The sequence below is a fragment of the Portunus trituberculatus genome, chromosome 38 (genome assembly GCF_017591435.1).
Source record: "Portunus trituberculatus isolate SZX2019 chromosome 38, ASM1759143v1, whole genome shotgun sequence".
Classification (NCBI taxonomy): Eukaryota; Metazoa; Arthropoda; class Malacostraca; order Decapoda; family Portunidae; genus Portunus; species Portunus trituberculatus.
In genome coordinates this window covers 17825622-17847663 of record NC_059292.1, presented here as the reverse complement: position 1 = coordinate 17847663, position 22042 = coordinate 17825622, and the positions used below count along the sequence as shown (strand labels likewise).

The 22042-nt window shown below is 38.4% G+C and overlaps 1 protein-coding gene across 4 annotated transcripts in view; it reads left to right on the top strand.

Moving 5' to 3' along the window:
* Positions 1-330: 330 nt before the first annotated feature.
* The window catches only part of LOC123514963, a 182177-nt gene continuing 160465 nt past the window's right edge, over positions 331-22042 (top strand). For all 4 annotated transcript variants that reach the window (XM_045273249.1, XM_045273248.1, XM_045273247.1 and 1 more), the window contains exons 1-2: positions 331-467; positions 14365-14425. In XM_045273249.1, the coding sequence (XP_045129184.1) occupies positions 343-467; positions 14365-14425 (186 nt within the window). In that variant the 5' untranslated portion in view covers positions 331-342. The remainder of the gene's footprint in view (positions 468-14364; positions 14426-22042) is intronic.

The following is a 22042-nucleotide window of genomic DNA, read 5'->3' as shown; positions in this document are numbered from 1 at the left end:
TATATATATATATATATATATATATATATATATATATATATAGGTAAACCCACAGAGTTTCACCACCTTGCCCTTTATAACTGGACGAAAAAAAAAATTTCTGGTAGATTTCGGTTTGCTTTTAATTAAAATACCACTTGTTTTTGGCGCAAATCAACCAATTTTCTTTTATATATATATATATATATATATATATATATATATATATATATATATATATATATATATATATATATATATTTATATATTCATTTATTTATTCATTATCATTTTTGTATTTATTTATTTATTTATTATTATTATTTTTTTTTTTTTTGTCCTCTACAGAAGCTGCCTATACGCATGATCATGCCTATACGAAGGCCTCTGTGGCTCTGGAGCGATCCCGAGCCATCTGTAACATCAAGATCTAGATCAAAACGAGTTGTTGTGACTGCTCCTGCATCTTTTTCCCGGATTTCACTACAGTAAGAACCAGGATGGCTGTGAATGATTGTAAGGAGTGCGAGAAGAGTGTGACGACTAGGTGCAGTGGCGTGGAGTGTGAGTTGTGGTTCCGCACAGCTTGTGTGGGGCTGAAGGCTTCCATCAAGATGCTCAGCCACAAAAACATTTTGTTTCTGTGTGATGAGAATCTGGAGGTGGCCAAGGAAAGATTGAAGACAAGTAATGAGGACCAAGAGACGCAAAAAACGGCGGCTATAACTAGCAAAAACACACAGACCGAAGCCAAAAGATGACAACCAGGCTGTGCACGCCCGGCAAGACCTGGGGCCAGACACTCGAAACGCTGGTAACTTACTATCGCAGGTTCTTACGGGTTCGGAACTCCCGAGGTGCTTACAATCAACACGTACGATGTATACTCGAACAAAATTTATGACATCGTAAACACCTCACAACTTGTCATGCTCGTAAATTCTTGTCACACCACCTATTTCGCCGATCAATCACCGTCAGTTGCTATTCTGTCTTGTGAGAAGTTAAGCCAATCACAACGCTGTTAAGTACTACATATATGTGGAAGACAAGATAAAACCTGATAATACTGCAGCAATAGTAATAAACAAAACAAGACGTCAGGAGCTACCTTGGCACTGTCCCCGAGAAACCGTCCCGCGCGATCGCCTCGATTCCCGGCTCCCCCTTCGCAGCTCCTCCATCCAGCTGATTTGACATCATATAAAATGAGAAATATATGGTATATAATTTTGTTTTTGCACAGGGCTTCCTTGAGATATGTCATGTATTTGAAGGGTTACGCAAGGGTAAAAAGGTTGAGAAACACTGCCTTATTCGTTACCATAATCTCTCTCTCTCTCTCTCTCTCTCTCTCTCTCTCTCTCTCTCTCTCTCTCTCTCTCTCTCTCTCTCTCTCTCTCTCTCTCCATTTTCATATTTCTCATTCATTTTCATTCTCTCTCTCTCTCTCTCTCTCTCTCTCTCTGACCATAGCGTGGCTTCATATATGTGACATCAAATCAGCTGGGTGGAGGAGCTGCAAAGTGGGAACAGGGAATCGAGGCGATCACATGGGACGGTTTCTCGGGGACAGTGCCACTGCCTTTACGAAGGCAGCTCTGCATCAATGTTCTCAGTATATCTAGAATCATCCAAAGCCAGCCAAGTCAAGCCAAGCCATTAGTTACACTATTTTGGATTATTTGCATATTCCTCTTAGAATGTCCTTTGTTTTTTTTGTAACATGTTAGGTGTGGGAAGAATATGTTATACATTTTAATTCATGGTTCTTGCTTTTTAATTTCTTACAGCCCATCAAATTAGCTTGCCCTTTGTTGCAATTTTATTGTTTTTTAACCAATACACCTTATGTAATTATAGCCCATCGCAGTGTTTAACATCTCTATGTTTAGACAATTTCTAGTATTATTTTACCCTGTCTGTTTACTTTACTGGAAAGGACAGTGTGAGGTGTCCATGGGGAGCAACGACCCTAGCCCTCAAACAGAAATTAATACAGCTTTATGTGGTTGTTGCAGGTAAAACTTCTTAGTAGGTTACCAAAAGTTAGTTTACTTTTTGTGGTGTGTTAGTAGGGAAAACAGTTGAGCAGGGAATATAATAGCTCAAATTCCAAAGGCATCAGTTTGTCTCCACTGGTGACTTACCAAGTTGTCACTTGTCCTCCCTCACCAGTCACCAGTTTATTTTTCAGAAATGCATGCCTTTTCCTTTGACATATTAGTTGGTTAGTTAGTTAGTAGTCTCTATTTTCCCTTCCTCTTTTGCCCTGTCTCCCCTTCTTAATTTCTTGTCATTTTTAAGTCCTTCATTATTTTTTCATCCTGTTCTCATTCATGTTCTGTATCAGTAGATAACAAATAAAATAATTTTAGGATAACTGAAGAACTCGTAAGTTATTTTATTTCAAGAATCCTCATTCTGTATATTTTTGTAAACATGTAATAAACATGCATATAACACTGCATAGAAATGTCTTTACCCACCAATTAGTTATTAGTATTATACAAGTAATTGATAAATTCTTGCTAATGCATGTGCAAAACTGCCATGCCATATTACTGTACAGAAAGGTATTACTTGTATTTTCAATTATATACTAAGTATAGCACTACTATAATTGGAAACCAGCCAATAGCACAGGCTGAAAGGAAACATACATGTGGTGTCCTTGCTGAAAAGTTCACTTACAAAGTAAATAAAGATATGCCTTCCCATAGTGAAATTAGTTGTTTTCAAACGCTTGCATTTAAGAAAATTAATGGGGAGTTTCAAGAATTAATCCACCAAATGTCATTGCTGCTACATATCCTTTATTGACATGAACTAAATTATTGTTGTATTAAATCCCAGGCACATACAGATGCATAGAACATTGATTATTATGTTACATTTTGTATCTACTTTTTTAAGTATCCTGTATGGATAATTTTGGGAGAAGTTAGTCAAAACAAATATTTTTTGTGATTATCTTGTAATACTGCTATCAATATCTTAAATACAGCATATTACAAGTCTAAAATCTATTGATTTGGACAATAAAAAAGGTAAAAGCTTTGACTATACTATATAGTATGACCCAGCTTACTCAGTAACATTGTGATATATGTGTATACTTATTTTCGTGGGAATTTTGGCATTGTTTTCATCAAGATCAAGAAGTGGTAAAATAGTCAAGCAAAGAATAAGCATACCACTGGACAGCTGTAGAGTTAGGAGAGAGAAATATGTGAAGATTTTCTCCTCATGGCATAGTGGCATGGACATTGCAGCAGGAATTAATTATTTGTCTCAACAGTGTGTTTGTTCAGTTAAACAGGTGGGCAGCCCAGGTTGGGTTAGACAGCAACACTCACCAGGATACTCATAACATAACAACATCAAAGGGCCACCAGGGCCCATCTAGGTTATCCTGTATCAGTCGCACAGTGACCTCGTCATCACTTGAGTTGCATATTCTTAATTAGAATTGTTCTTTCCATTAACTGGTAAGTTGAGCTGTGTGGTTTGGACTTTTAAGTGACACAGACATGTTACATGTTTTCATGTTTACTGTCAACTGAATTAATACATTTCTAATCAAGGGTGTACTCTTTTGGGAAATGTGGAGATGACCAAATAAGCCTCAATGCCAATTCATGAGAAAACCAACTTATGTACATTTGTTTATGAATAGGGCTTGATTTGGCCAGTGTTACTACTTAGAAGGAATTATGTAGAAAATATATTATATCGATTTATTGCTTCTTTGTGTTTATAGAATGACATTGCAGGTATGTTCTATATTACCCCTGTGAGAGTATGTACTGTGCTGCCACCTGGTGACATCCACTAGTTCTGAAAACTCCCCATTATGAAAGACATCCCTCCTGACACCTTGCCTTGCCCAGCAGTGCTTCCATGATCTGCTACTTTAACACCACCATCAGCATCACCTAACACCTCTTGTAAGAATACACCTCATAATATACTAATTGTGTGACATCCAAACCACAAAAATTTTTCCACATTTCTCTGCTTCATAATGTGATTGACAATTGACAACATAATAGGGTATGTTTCTTAAGCCCTTTCTCAAAGTTGTTCTTGCTCGAAGTTACCATTGACCAAGCTAAGTTTGTAAGACAAACAACTGCAGTTGAGAAAATTTTCTACATTGGATGAAGAATTTCTGGTATTCTTTAAGATCTTGCTTCTAAGCCAGAATGATAAAAAAGAGTAATGCTTTGAAGACTGCCATGATGGCCAGCACAGGCCTCAGATTTTAAACTAACATAACAAAGAAGCTATTAAAAAGTTTAGGTAAGCTACCTAGACATGTTATTTTATGTTCAGTAATGTCAGTGAGATCTTAACATATTTACACAGTGTCAAACTATAATGGTTTCTGGTCATAAGTACTTTCCTGCTGCAGACAAAATACATTTTCTCCAAATTTTTTTTTTCTTGGATACAATTACTTGGATTACCCAACATATTCATGTCAAGAACAGCAAACACAATAATCTTCATGTCAAGAATAGCAAGCTTATATATCTTGATATAAAAGAAACAATGAAAATAACATACTGAAATTTTATTGAGCATTAATTAATGAAAATTACTTGGTAATAAAAAAAATCTGGGTAGGTTAGGTTAGATTTGGTTAGGTTAGCCTAACTTAACCTAACCTAACCTGTAGCTAGTACACAAAAGCTTATGAAAATTATATAGTAATGAAAATAATATGGGTAGATTAGGTTAGGTTAGGTTAGTCATATCTAACCTAAACTAGCCTGTATCTAGTGAAGCAAAGCTTAAAGAGTATTGGTTTCACATTTTCCATAAACGTATAGCAGATCTGGCCACCTTGAGTTCTTGGATATCTGAATACAGAAATTAAAACCAGTATGTGACAACTGGCTATTAAACCAGGGAGGCGTCATAATGGTTAACTAGTGAACAGAAGCTTTGGAATTTAATCAGTAATTGAAATGTTGGGTAACGAAGTATCAAAGTTGTCATGTCAAGAACAGCGAACCAGATTATTTCCATCTAAAGAATAGCGAATCTGTTCGTTTTCATGTCAAGAATAGCAAACCCTGCCGTGAGTGGGTTTACTAATCTTGACATGATCTATATATATATATATATATAGCTCTACCTTTGATGGATCCTCAGGAGGGATTATTCTAACCAATTTTCAAAAATTCTCTCGGCATTACAAATAATTTGCAGTTTTGTGATTAACGTTAGGTGTACTCAAAATGTGAAACTATCTGATGAGAAGGGTAAGAAGAACCATGTGAAGACTGGTGAAAGTGTAAAGGAATTTAGAACTAGATTTGGGTTTGGATGTGATTTCAGGTTTAGGGGAGCAGTGTCCCCTTCATAGTTTTGGAGTCATTGAATACACTGAGGATATTGTGGTGGGTGGGTGGGGAGTAACCTCAGCAGTCATTTTAATAATTCTTAGGACTTATTACTGGTCTATTCCTCCCATTTCTTGCATGTATATCCTACTATCTTTAGAAAGACCTAATATATGAATACAAGGTGGTGAGGTACCCTCCCATCTTTAAGAGGGTTCCATGGAGACCAAAACCACTGATATGTAACTAGTGTTAAGTTAGGTAATGCCATATTAGATTATAATCCGTAAGGGACCCCTAGGCAGGCAAAATTTTTTGGTAATGTTAGCTAAGGTAGTCACTGTAGGTTTTAATAAGTATGAAACATTACCTAACCAGTGGGGGCTTTGTGCCCCATGAACCCCTTTTAAGGATTCTAGATAATTACTGTTATTTATCTTATGATTCTAGATAACTGAACTCATTTGTTAAGATTATTTCTAGACTAAGTAGTTTAGGAGGATCAGGGCACACAGCAGATGCAGGGGAAGGTGGCAGAGGGCCAGAGACACAAGGCACTTGGTACTTTCTTGGCATGGTGGAGCACAACACTGCTGCGGTCTTACATGAGTCACTGCAAGGAGGTTCCTTTGGTCACAGGTATGCTGGGTAACCCGAAACAGCAGTAAACATAATCACTGTCTCTCAAAAGTCACTTATCATGTTAAAGCATCAAGAACTGGCCTCTGTGGTGACATACACATCACTATGACTGAATCAGATGTTATGTGCTTTCATGTAATATATTATATTCAAATAAGTCTTACTTTAACGTAAGTGCATTTAGAAGTAACAAATAACCACTGTCTACTATACTTAACTCAAAATCATGTTGATTAAGGTTGAAGTGGTCCCTTGAATCTGATGCTGTAAGGAGTTACAAGCACTCCCAGTAGCTCGCAGCTTCTGATGTCCATTTACAATGTAACATGGCTGCGCCCATCGCCAGACGATGTTTCCAGGATACTTGATAACAAGTTGCGAGGTTGAAAGTGTGAATTATGAGAACTCGCAAGTATGTGGCCCCTGGAAGACAAGGGCATGCAGACAGAGAGAGAGACCAGCACTCAAGAAGAGGACCAGTAATGAAGATGATTCATAGGAAGTTCTCAATCTGTATTGTTGGGGACAGTATGGTGAAGAACACAGGCTCCCACCTCAAGACCAGGATGAGTGGAAGCTCACAGATCTGCCTGAGGGGAGCCAGGTTTCAGGACAGGAAGACTGTGTATTTACCTATTTGTGTATTACAGGGCCCGAGCTAAGCTCTCTGTGACCTGTCTCCTTGTCCATTCCTGTCATATCTCTCTTTCATCTGATTGACACACAATGGAAGGTGATAGAGCAGTCAGGAGAATAGCAGGAAGTCAACGACATCACTGCTCAGTTTATTCCACTTATCAATGCTACGATGCGGAAACTGTATTTTCTCACGTCATTTAGACAGATGTCCTTTATTAGCTTTTTCCATGTCCTCGGAGATGATTACTTGTGGTCACCTTTATCAACTCTCTGTCCAGTATGTCAATCTTGTTCACCAATTTATACATAGTTATCATGTCTCCTCTTGTTCTTCTCTCTTCTAATGTGGTCAGCCCCAGCTTCCTCAGTCTTTCCTCATAGTCTAACTCCCTGAGTCCTGGTACCATCCTTGTTGCCAGCCTCTGTACCCTTTCCACCTTCTTCACATTTTTCTTCATATGCGGTGACCAGACACATGCTGCATATTCTAACTGGGGTCTTATTAAGGTACATAATATCTTCTTCATCATTCCTTCATCTAGGTAGTGGAATGCAAGGCCAATATTTTGAAGCATGTTGTATGTTTTCCAAAAAATCTTGTTAATGTGTTTCTCCGGTGACAAAGTGTTTTGCACGGTTACTCCTAAGTCTTTCTCCTCATTGGTCTCTTTAATTTTCTCATCACCCAGCCTGTAATCCCTGTTTGGTCTGTATCTACTTCTTCCCATTTTCATAACATGGGTCTTGTCTATATTAAATTCCATCTGCCACTCCTTACTCCACTCATATATTTTATCAAGATCTTCCTGTAACTTGTTACAATCTTCCACATTCTTTACTCTCCTCATAATTTTAGTATCGTCCGCAAACATGTTCATGTAACTGTCAATTCCTACTGGCATATCATTAACATAAATCAAAAACATGATGGGACCCAGCACTGACCCTTGTGGAACTCCACTGGTTACCTTCTTCCACTCGGACTTCCTTCCTCTCACCACTGTTCTCATTTCTCTTCCCATTAAGTAATTTTCCATCCATTTTGCTAGTTTATCATTTACTCCTCCAATCATCTTTAGTTTCCACATCAGTCTATTGTGTGGTACTTTATCAAAGGCCTTTCTCAAGTCCAGGTAGATAGCATCCACCCATCCCTCTCTATGTTGTAGTATGTCAGTCACTCTTGAATAAAAACATAATAAATTGGATACGCACGATCTTCCTTTTCTGAAACCAAACTGCCTTTCACTCAGAATGTTTTCACTTTCTAGATACTCACTCCACTTAGCTTTAATTACTTCTTCACATACCTTGCACAATATACTAGTCAACGATACTGGTCTATAATTTAGCGGTTCCATTCTACTACCATTCTTATATATAGGCACAATGTCAGCTCTTTTCCACTCTTTCGGGACTAATCCTGTTCGTATGGAGGTTTCCACAATATCAAATACGGGTTCAACAATTGATCCTTACATTCATTTAGCAACCTCCCAGATATGCCATCAGGCCCCATTGATTTATTAATATCCAGATTGCTTATAATTTTCCTTACATCTTCCTTAGTAACCATGATGTCCTGCATTTGCTTTATTTCCGTAGGCCTTCCTCCCATAAAATGCTCCTCCTTTGTAAACACTTTGCAAAAGTTGTCGTTCAAAATTTCAGCTATATCTCCAGCATCTTCATATACTTCTTCCCGTTTTTACCTTTTCTATTGCCTCCCTTTTATTTAGTTTTCCATTTATGAATTTGTAAAACATTTTGGGTCACTATCACAGTTTTCCACCACCCTCTGTTCATATTCCTTCTGTGCTGTTCTCCTTACTTCAACATATCTATTCCTTGCTGTTTTGTAGACTTCTCTTGATAATACATCACTGTTTTTCTTAAGTTTCTTCCATGCCTTTTCTTTGTTCTTTTTTGCTTCTTCACAATTTCTATTAAACCACTGTTTATTATTTAAAGTCCTCTTTCTGTGATATGGCACAAACTTTTCACAGCAGAGTTATACAAATCCATAAATTTATCGTATTTCAATTGCATATCCCTTTCCTGGTATACCACGGACCAGTCAATTTCATTAAAGAACTCCCTTATATGGTTATAATTTGCCCTAGTATAATTTAATTTTTCCTCCCTGCGTTCCACAATCTTATTCGTGCTTAATTCCGTATCCAGCTCAAAGCTTAGGACATCATGATCGCTTTTCCCCAAGGGACATTCATGTTCAATTTCCTCTTTTAGAGAGATTCCCCTGGTAAATACCAAATCCAACCTTGCTGCAACATCTTGTCCCCTGCACCTTGTTGGTGATCTCACCCACTGTGTCATCAAGTTATTTGTTGCTACCTTTAACAATTCTTCTGCCCACTCACCACCGTTCACCACTTCGTAGTCTTCCCACACTATTTCTTTGCAATTAAAGTCTCCAACTATCATCACTCTATCCTTTCTGATGAGTTCTTGCTTCATTCTGTCTAGAGTATTTCTCATCACCATTTGGTACTGTTCATATTCCCAAGCACTGGTTCTGGGTGGTATGTATACTGTTATAATATTAATGTCCCTCTTGCCATCTGTTATAAGCATACTTATCACTTCCTCATTTCTCTTACTATAGTTCACCTCCTTCACTATCAGATCTTCCTTAGTAAGAACCATTATACCACCACCTCCTTTATTTTTCTATCATTTCTCCATACTTTGTAGTGTTTTACAACAAACCAGTCTAGCTTTATTTCGGCCTTAGCTTTGTTTCCACTACACACATTATGTCCGGTTCGTTATTTCTTAGGTAATCCATACATTCTAGCCTCTTAGACAGAAATCCATCTATGTTCGTGTAAGTCACTTTTATTCCATTCCTAGTCTCATTCTTCCATGTAATGCCTATTCCGTCTGTTTTATCCACCACTTCTTTAGCCTCCCATTTCTCATCCTCCAAAAACTTGGTCTTTTCCTCCTCTGTTCTTTCGTCATTCCTCTCCTTCACTTCAGTTACAAGCTCCTTCATTTTCATTCGCTCATCTTGTGACATATTTCTTCTTATGTAAATTGTTTTGGTTTCCTCAGAGTCCTTAAGTTTCCAAGCCCTCCTCAACAAGGCCTCAGCTGCCACCTGAGACTTTAATTTCAATTTTAATGGTCTATTCTTGCCTTCCTCAAAAGCTCCCAATCTCACACTTTCTTCTACCTCAGCATATAGGTCCTCTTCTTCCACAGAGATCTTGTTCAGTAAAGACTTAATCCTGTCATTTTCCTTATCCCTCCTGTCCTGCCAGTTCCTGTTAGTTTCTTCCTCAATCCTATTATGATCACACATTTTTCTTTTCAGCAATATCTCTCACCACATACTCATTTTCCTTTAGTGCCTTTACCATTTCCTCTGCGTAATCCCTTTATTTTCCTCTTCCTGCTTTTTACTATCTCCTAAACGACCTTTGTACCTCCTGATGTTCATGGTTCACTTCTTTCATCCTGGTATCAATTAGATTAAGGCATTCCTCCTTCCTCAAGTCCCCTTCGGATATTTTTATCTCCATTTCCATGAGTTTAGCCTTCATCTCTTCACATTGTTTCCTTAGTTGTTGGTTTTCTTTCTCCATCTCTACTTTTTCCTTCAATAGCTCTTTATTCGCTAACGTTAACAAATAGATCTCTTTTTTGAACGAATCATTCTCGGCTAGAACTCTATCCAGTTTTTCTTCTATGGACAAAATGTTTAGGAACTTACTTTCCAGTGCCTGGATTCTTGCATCCATATCTAATTTCTCCAGTCCTTTTGGCGTAGTTATAAAACCTTCAAAGTCTCTGGCTTGTCTAGACGCCATTTTGTTATCGTCAGCTGATTACGGCCAAAACAATCACCGCCCACACTCTCCTCTCAGGGATCACTCTCCATATCCCTCACTTTCAACACTAAGCGACAGTAGGACATTAACAGGACACTAACTTAGAGTTACCCGGGCCCTGTAACACCATAGGTATTTTCCTTCTTCCGTCCGCAGCATGGCAGGATTGAGAGAAAGAGACTAAATAGGGTATGCAGGCAATTGAGAAAGAGGAGGCTGAAAATGGGTACCAGAATGCATGGACAGCGTATATGAGTCAGCAGCATGTGGCGAAACGAAAGATAATGAATGCTAAAGTTAGGTGTGAGAAAAATGTGATTTAGTCCTGAAAGAGAGAGGTGTGGAAGGTGGCCAAGAATGGAACAGATTCCTGAGAGGTGAGGGGATGCCTGACAGTGAGAATGTGGAGATCCTGAGGATGAATGGGGCACTGGTAATAGAGTAAGAAGATATGAGAAGGGTGATTAAAATTTTGGAAAGAGATTGGAGGTGTAGGTGAAGTATTTGATGTGAGAGAAGGATATGTGACACTGGAAAGGAAGGAATGAGAATCAACAGGGAGGAGGTAGAGAAATGTATGAGAGGGCAGAAAAATGGGAAAGCAGCAGGGCAGGATGAGATACTGTTTGAAATGTACAAAAATAGAGGGGAAGTCATGACTGATAGGATGACTGAGCTATTTAACCAAGAATGTGGAATGAATGCAGGGTGACTCTGTTGCATAAGGGATGATACAAGAGCAAGATTGAGCTGAAGTGCTACAGACCAATAGCATTATTAAATACAGTAGGGAAAGTTTTTAGTGCAGTTTTGAATGAGAGATTGTGCAAATGGATTGAAAGAGCTGGAGTATTAGGTGAAGAATAAAATGGTTTCTGGGTAGGCAGGAGAGCAGAAGATAACTTGTTTGTGGTGAATTAAGTGATTGAGAGAAAGAATAAGGATGGTGGTAAATTATACTTAGGTTTTCTAGACATAGAGAAGGCATATGATAAGGTAAATAAAGAAATGGTTGCTAAAGTTCTAGAAAAGATTAGGTTGAACACAAAGATAGTTAACATAATGCGAAGTATGTATGTCGATACAAGGGCAAGATATAGACTAGGAGATGTAGTGACAGACTGGGTGAAGAGTGAGAGAGGAGTTAGGCAGAGTTGCATATTGTCACCAACTCTTTTTAGCTTATATACTGAGGAACTGGCTGCCAGAATGGTAAGAATGAATGCAGGAGTAAATGTAGAGAATGATAAGACATGTGTGCTCTTGTATGCAGATGACATTGTAATTATGAGTGAATCAGCAGATGAGTTTCAAAGCTTGTTGAATACTGTACTGTAGATGGGTATGGAAGAGACTTTATGATAAGTTTTAGCAGTGAGAAGAGCAAGGTAATGATGGTGAATAGGTCAGAGGATGAAAGAGATTCAGTGTGAAGACTGGGAGAGAATGAGGTGCAACAGACATGAATACAAATATCTGGGGATGTGGATGAGTTCAAATGGATGTGTGAAGGCAAAGAATGAAAAGATAAGGATGGTGAACCAGTGGGTTGGTCGACTAGGAAGTGCAGCAAGGATGAGAACAAGTAAGTACAGTGTACTACAAGAAATTTGGTAAAGCAAAGCTGTTCCAAGCATTATGTATGGTATGGATGTGATTGTGTGGAATGAAAATAAACTAGAGAAATTAGAAGTAAGACAGAATAGAATAGCAAGAATGCACTGAATGCACCAAGGTATGCAGCAATAGTAGCTCTGAGGGGAGACATGGGGTGGAGTATCTTCAGAGAGAGACGTGTAAAGACGATGCTGAGATACAAGGCTAGATCAGAGCAAATGGATGATGCAAGACTGGTGAGAAAGAAGTTTCTGTGGAATGTTAGGAGTAGCAGGTGGGAAAAAAATGTGTCAAGATGGCATTAAAGGCATTAAAGAGTGGCTTGGAAACTAGTTGAGCTTTTCAGGATGTTGAGGGGAGGCATGTTGAGAGTGACTGGAGTTTGGTTATTAGAAATGGGTAGGGCCTAGAGTGGGATGTAAGAAAGTGTAAGAGAGAGACAGATAGAGTAGGGAAACATGTGGGATGAAGAGAATGGAAAAATAAGATGGAACAAAAGAGTACTTTGGAGTGGTACAGAGGGAAAGAGGCCCCGATGTATGAAAAGTGGTATGAAGGAAGCCTGGGGTGGTGACCTTCTCTTCTGAATGAGAGCACTGTGTATGCATGTGAATGCAAGGAGTTATAGTTTGTCTGAGTCCACAGCAAAGTGTGCCAGATGTGTGACATGGGAGAGAATGAGATGGTGATGCTGGAGTGTGTGAAGTATACCAAAGACAGGAATGAAATGATGTAAATGGTGCTGAGGGAATTGGGAAATGTCAGAGAGGAGAAGACAGGAAGGGAACAAAGAGTTGTATTTACCTAGTTGTATGTTACAGGGTTCAAGCGGGGCTCATATCATAGTGACCTGTCTCCATATCTACATTTATCTAATTTCTCCTTAAATTTGCACACACTTTCTGCAGTTGCAATCTCTTCACTTAATCCATTCCAGATGTCTACTGTCATATGTGGAAAACTGAACTTCTTGATATTCCTATGACACTGAGTTCATGATTTTCTTGGAATGTCCTATTGTTTGTCTGTCTCCCTGCTCCGTCAGTGTTACCAGGTCTTCTCTATCTATTTTCTTCATGTGGTTTTACTAACTTATACATCGTTATTAGGTCTCCTCTTTCCCGTCTATCCTTCAAAGTTGGTAGCTCCATCTCCTTCAGTCTTTCTTCATAGGGAAGATCTTTTATTTCAAGGACCATCTTTGTAGCAGCTCTTTGTATCCTTTCTAGTTTCTTGATATCTTTCTGCCTATATGGCGACCATACCACTGCTGCATATTCTGGTCTAGGTCTTATCATAGTGGTTAATATCTTTTTCATCATACTTTTATCCATGTAGTTGAATGCTACCCTGATGTTTGTTAGTGTCTTGTATGTTGAAGCAAATAATCCATTCATATGTCTTTCTGGAGTCAGGGTGTCTTGTATAATCACTCCAAGGTCTTTTTCGTCTCTTCTTTTCATTATAATCTCTTCTCCCATTTTATTTTCCCATGTAGGTCTTCTATTACTTTTACCCATTTCCATTACATGGCATTTCTTAGTATTAAATTCTAATTTTCACTTCTGGCTCCATCTCCAGATCTTATCAATATCTTCCTGTAATTCCATACAATCATTTTGTTTTTTTATAACTCAAAAGCTTGGCATCATCTGCAAACAAATTTATGTAGCTACTCAAACCCTCTTGTATATCGTTGACATATATTTTGAACATTATTGGTGCCAACACTGAACCCTGTGGTACACCACTGGTTACAGCGTTCCAACTTGATGGTGTATCTCTTATCACTGTCCTCATTTCCCTATCTATTAAGTAATCTGTCATCCAATTTAAGATATTTCCCTTAATTCTGCCCATGTGTTCTATTTTCCATAGGAGTCTTCTGTGTGGTACTCTGTCAAAAGCCTTTTTAATGTCTACCCATCCATCTCTTCCTTGTACTTCATCTATTACTCTTGTATAAAAGCTTAGTAAATTGGTTATACATGATCTTCCTTTTCTAAAACCAAATTGGGAGTTATTAATGATTTCATTTCTCTCTAGATATTCCTAGATATTCCAGCCATTTTTCTTTGATAACAATTTCACAGATTTTACCCACCACACTAATTAGTGATGCTGGTCTGTGCTGCTGAGATTGTGTGGAGACATGACAGGATGATTGAGGCTGTGAAAAAAATTCCTGGAGAGAATGTGGCATGCTAGATGTGTGAATCTGTAAGGTGAATCATGGTGATTGCTTTCTATTTGCCATTTTTCTTTTTTCCCTACAGGAGTTGCTGTTACAAAGACGTGACTCAGGAGCAGTCCTGTAACATCAAGATCAAGATCAAGGTATGCTAATGTTCTCATTCATTGTGATACACTTATAATGTTTTCTAAGCGGCCAGTAACAACTAGAACTGGTGAATTGAAGGCCAAAAGACTAAGGACAAGCTTAGTTTAGAGAAAAAGCTAGAGATTGTTAAGTACCATAATGGAACTGAAGGAATCAGTTTCATTGTCAAGAGTGTGCAGTTGCCCCAATCCATTGTTTCCACCATCATCAAACAAGCAGCAAGTGTGAAGAAAGCATGTGAGATAGCTTCTATATTAGTGGCAAAGATGCTAATGAGGAAGATGGAGCCAATAATGGAGGAAATAAAGAGACTCTTAAGGCTGTGAACTGATCACCAGACATGCCGCCTAGTGGTACCTGCTAACTTATTATTGAAGGTCATTTTTCTCCTCTTACTGCTGGATATAGGCATATAGAGGAAACCACTGTATAAAAAAGTAATGAGCCTATAACACTATCTTTTTGGATAGTGTGGAAAAGTGTTGTCTATCTCTCAATACAAGCTAGGCCTTAGTTACTCTTCCCCCATTAAATTAAATATTGAACTTTAAGTTTGGTATTTGATAGTTCATTATTTGATCTGGTTTTCAGGAATGTAACCCAATCATGAAACAAAGGAGACCTATACTTATCAAGCAATAAAGACACACAATTGATTGTAAGAATAGAATTCTGCGTGATTTGGGGTCCGAGAGGTCTCCAAGCGTATGGATTCGAATCCTGTCCACAGTCAGATTGTAGGTTGGGCTATGTAAACCCACCTATATATTTTCATGTTTCTAAAGTCCAGTAGTTCACAAAAAATTATAATAATAGGTATTTAGGCAAAATTTATGTGAAGGTAATGATGAAGAAATGGGTATTGGTTCACCTTTGCGGAGAGAGTAAATCCTGCCTGATTGCTTCCTTCCCAAGCTGTGGGAAGGCAGTGTTTGCTCTTACGAATATCAATTTCTCCCAGACGGTATCCTTCAACTGATGAATGTTGAAGGTATTGTTTAACTCTTACCTTCCAGTGATCGTTCATGAATGATTACTGCATTACTACATCTGATGAGACGGTAATCATTCCAGTAATCATGATTTTTCATGCCACGGGTTTGTATTGCTTACCCTCCTACTCAAGTCAGAGGGTGAGTGTAAGTATCTTGCAACTTTTTCCACTCACTGAATTGCCACTGTCTGTTTTCAAATATGTCTCAGTAAGCTTTTTTCCACCATGAAGGAAATATAGTAAAGACTTAATACTCGAATTTAATTCATTCCAAAAGTATTAAAAAGTTTGACTATTGATACCTATAACTCAGGTGATTCGTTCTAATCTTAGAAAAACCTCAAGTTTATAAAAATTTCAATGCATTTTTTTTTTACAATTATGATTTGTACATACCATAAGTGAAGGCTGGTGATGGATAATTTAGAAGAGGAGGGGAGAAGGGTGAGGAGGAGGAGGGAGGTCGCCGGAGGACGAGTCATCATCCAAGAAAATGTCTTTGTAATTTTTTCTCCTTGTGTGATTCTTGTTAATCCACTAATGGAGTGCTGTGACTCACTAACACTTGCACTCTCACCAGATTCCTTATTTTCAGCATTAATAAGCCTCTTTGGTGCCATCATAAGTTTCTAAATGAAAAACTATCAACAGAATGCAGAAGAATGTTGTTTTTTCAATACTGTGGCAGGATTAGGGATGCGCATCGGCATGTGGTACAGGGGATCCTTGCAATTCAACGGGGTTAGGGTGGTTTTTCATTGGTCAAATCAGCGTTTATTCGAATCATGAAGCACTTTTTCCCATTAGATACTTAAGGTGGAAATTCGATGACTCGATATCAATATCGGTTTTTTGGCTCTCCCATTCCTATTTTTTTACTGAATTCAATAATATTTATACACAAGGTGTACGTTTATGGTGTACATCTTCAGTGTTAATTTGGTACAGAAATGTGGCATAGTTTTTTTTCAATAAATATTTTTTCGGCGATAAGAAAATAATTCAAAATACCATTATAAAATCAAAACTAATAACAGTGTGGCAATTTCCTCTTAACCACATATAATATACATAACAACAAATAAATGTCAGCATCGGCATACACATAACCTATGTTATAAAAATTTCATTACACGCCAAATTGTTACCTTTTTTCATAAAAAATTTGAGTTTATAAGCCTGTTGTAAATTTATTTGAGTGAGTTCATGCATTATCATGCTGGCATTTGTTAAGATGAGGTTGTTGATCATTTTGCTGCAAAAGTTTTGAAATTGACCAATTACTGAAAAAGTTATTCAACAATATATGCTGAAAAACTGAAAGTCGAGAAAACGCATTTTCTGTGAACATCTTCAAAACCCCACATAACTCACTCCAATATGTACCAAACTCAGATATGTACTTACATAATCCCTTGACAACTGTTTGGAGGCTGGTAGTGGCTGTTTAGATAGTTTCAGGCCATGTTACATCATGGGAATGTCGTCTATATAGCCTCTCTGAATGGTGAGCTCTCACTTGCCTGTCAGCCTTACAGGCTCCTGGTCCCGTTATTGTCATATTAGAATATATAACATATCACTGATAGGTTCTGAATGGTGAACAACACTGTCACATTTGTCACACGAAGATTTATAGTACAATCAAACAAATAACTTGTCACTTTTGCGGTGATTCCGTTGCCACATTCACATTTCACCAAATTGAAAATTGTTTGCAGTCTTTGTAATGATATCACTAACAAGGCACTATCCTCACTAGTTTGGTGAACTTCACTCTCCTCTGGTGGCAGGAGACTATGCCTGTAGCTTGCAGCAGACACGTGAGGGTCGGGAGTGGCAGGGGTGGTGGCGGCGGAGGTGGAAGCCTCGCCAGTACTACCACCACGTGTCTCAGGCTCCTCACTTTCTTCTCTTTTCCACCTTTTCAAGGCTTTCTGGCGGGCTGTTTCAACCTGAGTCTTTCTTTTACCACTTACACGTGGCATTGTCACAATTTGGGGACTCAACACGTGTAAAGTACGATCAACAGGTAGGCTGCAGGCACGCACACTTCCTAAGGCTGTATCAATTAGTACTGAGGATTTAGCATCTTCCTCACCCTCACTCAGGCTCACTGCCTGATCCTAAACTGTCGTACAAGTACATCACGCAAAAAAAAAAAAAAAAACAGCTCAAAAAGGAAATAAATACAAGCAAAACAAAGACTAGAAGAAAAGGGTGTGCGTGCTTGGGTATTTAAAGGCCGGCCCTTTAAACCCGCCATTACCAGGTAAGCAGTGCGTTATCGCCTGGCAACCGACCATAGCTTCCCTCTCCAGAGACGAATCCAAGTACCAAGTTTCCAATTTTTCAATTTTTTTGACCAAATTAACGAATTTCCCCCTTAAGAATTAGGGGGAATAGGGACCAACCTCCAGCCTAGACCCCCCACAAAACATCACTATAACCTCTAAAAAACACTAATTTAGGCTAAATCATTACTATTAAAGGCTTCATTTATATCTAACTTTTTTTTATTAAAGACATTAGGGTGCTGTACAGTACATTTTTGGAAATAAAAACACTAGCAGCAGTTTTGCGGTACTTGTCCCTGTTCTTCCAAATTGTTGATACTGTTGATCTAGGGACACCCATTTGCACTGCAACAACAATGTGAGCTATACCTGCCTCACACTTTCTTATAAGCTCAAGCTTATCTTTGAAAAGCAGGAAATAGTGCTTCTTAGGGCTGGGGTTGGAGGTGGCTTTCTGTCATCTTAAGTCAGACGAAACACACCGTTTTCCTCTAGTATCAATTTTTAGTCAAATTAAGATCTTTGGTTTCTAATTAACACTTTTATAGTAAAATTAATTTTCTTGTTAATTGGATTATGCTATAATCTCAAATCAATAGAATCTTGATAAGTATATGTAAATATATTTGTATATACAGGTAGTTCTCGATTTATACAAATTTACTTTATACGAATTCAGAGTTAAACGGTGTCCAAATATAGGGGTTATTCATCACATTGTACGAATTCCTCAGAGTTATACGGTTTCAAGAAAGTTAAAATTCGCGCGGCGATTTAGTTCAGAAATGCAGGTGTCACTAGCTATAGTAAAACTAAATTGTACTGACCCGTAGGGCTTGGCTGATAATCCGTGCGACGCTGCCATATCTCTCATTACTTCAAGGAAAACTGAATAACTTCTTTATTCAATTTGATGCATGACTTACCTAAAAAAAAAAAAAATGGGGTGGGGGACATGATAAAGATGCCATAGGTAAATTAAATACACTAAGGGTGCTGGTTGTAAAAGAGAAAACGAGGCTGATAATTTACCTAATATTTACTATTATGTCCTCTCGAGATACCCAGTGTAATATAATGAGTGGAGAAAAGAAACGCTGATAAGGTTGTGGTGGTGTGGTGCATATCTTGTTTGCACTGGGATAAATCCTCTTCACTGTGCCTTCAGATATACCAGCTGCATCTGCTGTTCTCTTCCTTGCTTGATTTGTGGGTAAAAGTGGTCCTTGCAAGCATTTTCTTTTGAGAAGTATCTATTAATTTTGTAGACAAACTCCTTGGTTTGGCTGTACAACACACAGTAAGACGGAGAAGCGTCAGTGTGTCCTTCCATAGTGGCGACCAGATGAGAAATGAGTCGATTTGCACCTGCGTGGTGACCTGACTTCCCCCAGGGAAAATCTTACCTCTGGTCGAGTGGCAACATCTCCCATCCTGATATGCCACATCGTCATACATGTTCATGAAATACAGTAATCGCCCGCATATCCGGATCACCACTATCCGGAATTCGCTACTATCTGGAGCTGCCCCCAAGCATATTCAAACCTACCGCGCGAGCGATCCCTCGATCCTGCTAGGCAGCAGCACTTAAGGCAGCGTCACACTAGCACTCTTTCCGTCGTCTTCAAAGATTTCCTTTGTTTTTTTACTGTTCTGTCAATTCTTTCTGTCGTCTTGAGTCAGAAGGAACACACCGTTTTCTTCTAGAGTCAATTTTTAGTCAAATTAAGATTTACAGTTTCTAACCAAAACTCTTATAATAAAATTTATTTTCTTGCTAATTGGAATGATGCTACAATCTCAAATTAATACTATCTTCAAAAGTAGGTGTAAATATATATATATATATATATATATATATATATATATATATATATATATATATATATATATATATATATATATATATATATATATATATATATATATATATATATATATATATATATATATATATATATATATATATACTCCACTTAACAAACAGGATAGGGGTGTCAAAGCTGTTCGTAGAGCGAAAATTCGTTAAGCGGATGTAATTTTCCCATAGCAAATAATGGAAATAGGGGGGGAGATGCGTTCTGGGCTGGTCCCCAACATACCACATGTGTTAAAAGAAAAAAGTTATATATATGTTTGGCAGCATATTGGGCCACCGGTTTACCACTACTTTTATGATGTCATATGAGTCATTGGGAGTTAGAGGAGCCACGCACAAATTCTCTCATTCTCATTTATGTTCACAAAACAACATTTCTATTAGCTTTTTACAAACCTTGCCCCAAGAAAGGATTGTTTTGTAATGCATAAAGTGAAATCTTACATGGAATACCAAAAAATAAAGCAGAGATGAGATGAGCCACAGACAGAGACTCATGCGACTCGCCGCTTCTTCTTCTTCTTGTGACCCTTTTAGCCTGTGTGTTGTCTTTCCCCATGATATTTGTTTCCACTCCTCTATTGCCTGCTATAATGGATATCATATCTAAGTATTCATATACGCTCATACCATGAGGATAACATCAACTCCGTGGCACTGAGTGACTGAATTATTAATGAAATACCATGGTATTTCATTAGTAATTCACTATCACTCATTGCCACAGAGTCAAGGTTATCCTCGTGGCATGAGGGTATATGAATACTAATATATGATATCCATTATAGCAGGCAATAGAGGAGTGAAAACATAAACATCATGATGAAAGTAACACGCAAGCAAAAGGATCACAAGAAGAAGAAGCGGCTGAGTGGCCGTGAGTCTCCCGCTTCGTCTGGGGCTCATCTCATCTCTGCTTTATGTTTTGGTATTCCATGTAAGATTTCACTTTATGCATTACAAAACAATCCTTTCTTGGGGCAAGGTTTGTAAAAAGCTAATAGAAATGTTGTTTTGTGAACATAAATGCATATATAAGACAGTAACACCACTTCCAGAAGTGGTGTTCCCAGCAACCTCAGAGCAATCTGAAAGCAACCTTGTCACCGTCCCTCCAAGCGTTCATGGATGCCATTTTGCTGCAAGAGGTTGCTCTGACATTGTTAAAGAATCTTGGATCCAGCTCCAGGAGCACTAGAGACAGAGGCGGGGAGCCAGCCAATCACAGCGAAACTACTGCGTTCTGTCCCTCACCCGGCAAATTCAAACCCAGAAAATTCGCTAAAACAGATGTGGTTGTACGATATGTGGATTTTTGGTCTAACTTTATATAGTACGTTAAACCGGAAATTCGTTAAATGAACGTTCATTAAGTGGAGTATTACTGTATATATTATATATATATATATATATATATATATATATATATATATATATATATATATATATATATATATATATATACAGTAAAGTCCCGGGTTACGTCGGTCTCAAGTTACGTCAAACTCGTAATTATGTCAGTCCACTATAAGGCAATTTAAGATTAAAAAAATAAAAAACTTATAAATCGTAAAGTGCGGGATTTATTGTTATTGTTGGTGGTTGCCCGCCACACTGCCCGCCTCACGCTTGAATACAATAACACCCTGCCTCAGTTCCACCACACCATCGCCCCTGGCAAGAGTGTTATCCTACTTCTGCGTTTACTGACTCAAGTTCTTAGTATCTTGCTCAATGGCACCAAAGAGAAAACTTCTTAGTGACAGCAGTGATGCTAAGAAAAGGAAAACCATTATGCTACAAAAAAAAAGAGGACATAATTAAAAGACATGAGAAGGGAGGCAGCAGCTGTGTGTGAGGGAGGAAGAAGAAAATGGGAAGCCTGTTACCATGACAACGGGGAGGTTGACGACCTTGAGGGCTCGCACACCCATCACAACAATAACAACTCCGGAGCCTTCGCCTGGGCCACACGACACTCGCAGCTGACTTGCACCGTCTGCGCCTGTCTGCTGATCCCTATTGCCCTTTCCTATTGCATTTCCTGCCCCGCTGCCCACGCTTCTACTCCCACCGCACTGCACTACGCTCCCAGCTGTCCGCCCTTTGGGCGTCACAACATTTGACCTGCCCACCCTCCTGGCGGCCTCAGGCGTCCACCCCTCTCAGCAACCTGCAGTCCTTCGCATTTGTGGCCCTAATCAACAACAAAAACAAGCTTGTGTTTCATATTCCTACATAGTTGTAAATAATATAACAATATAACCTTTAACTTACTTGAATGACCATAAACAATGATTGGTTGAAAACTCGATAATATGCTTTGGAATGTACGGAAACTCGAGTTACGTACAAAATCGACTTACGTCATGTTTTAGGAACGTAACTCTGACGTAAACCAAGACCTTAGTGTATATATATATATATATATATATATATA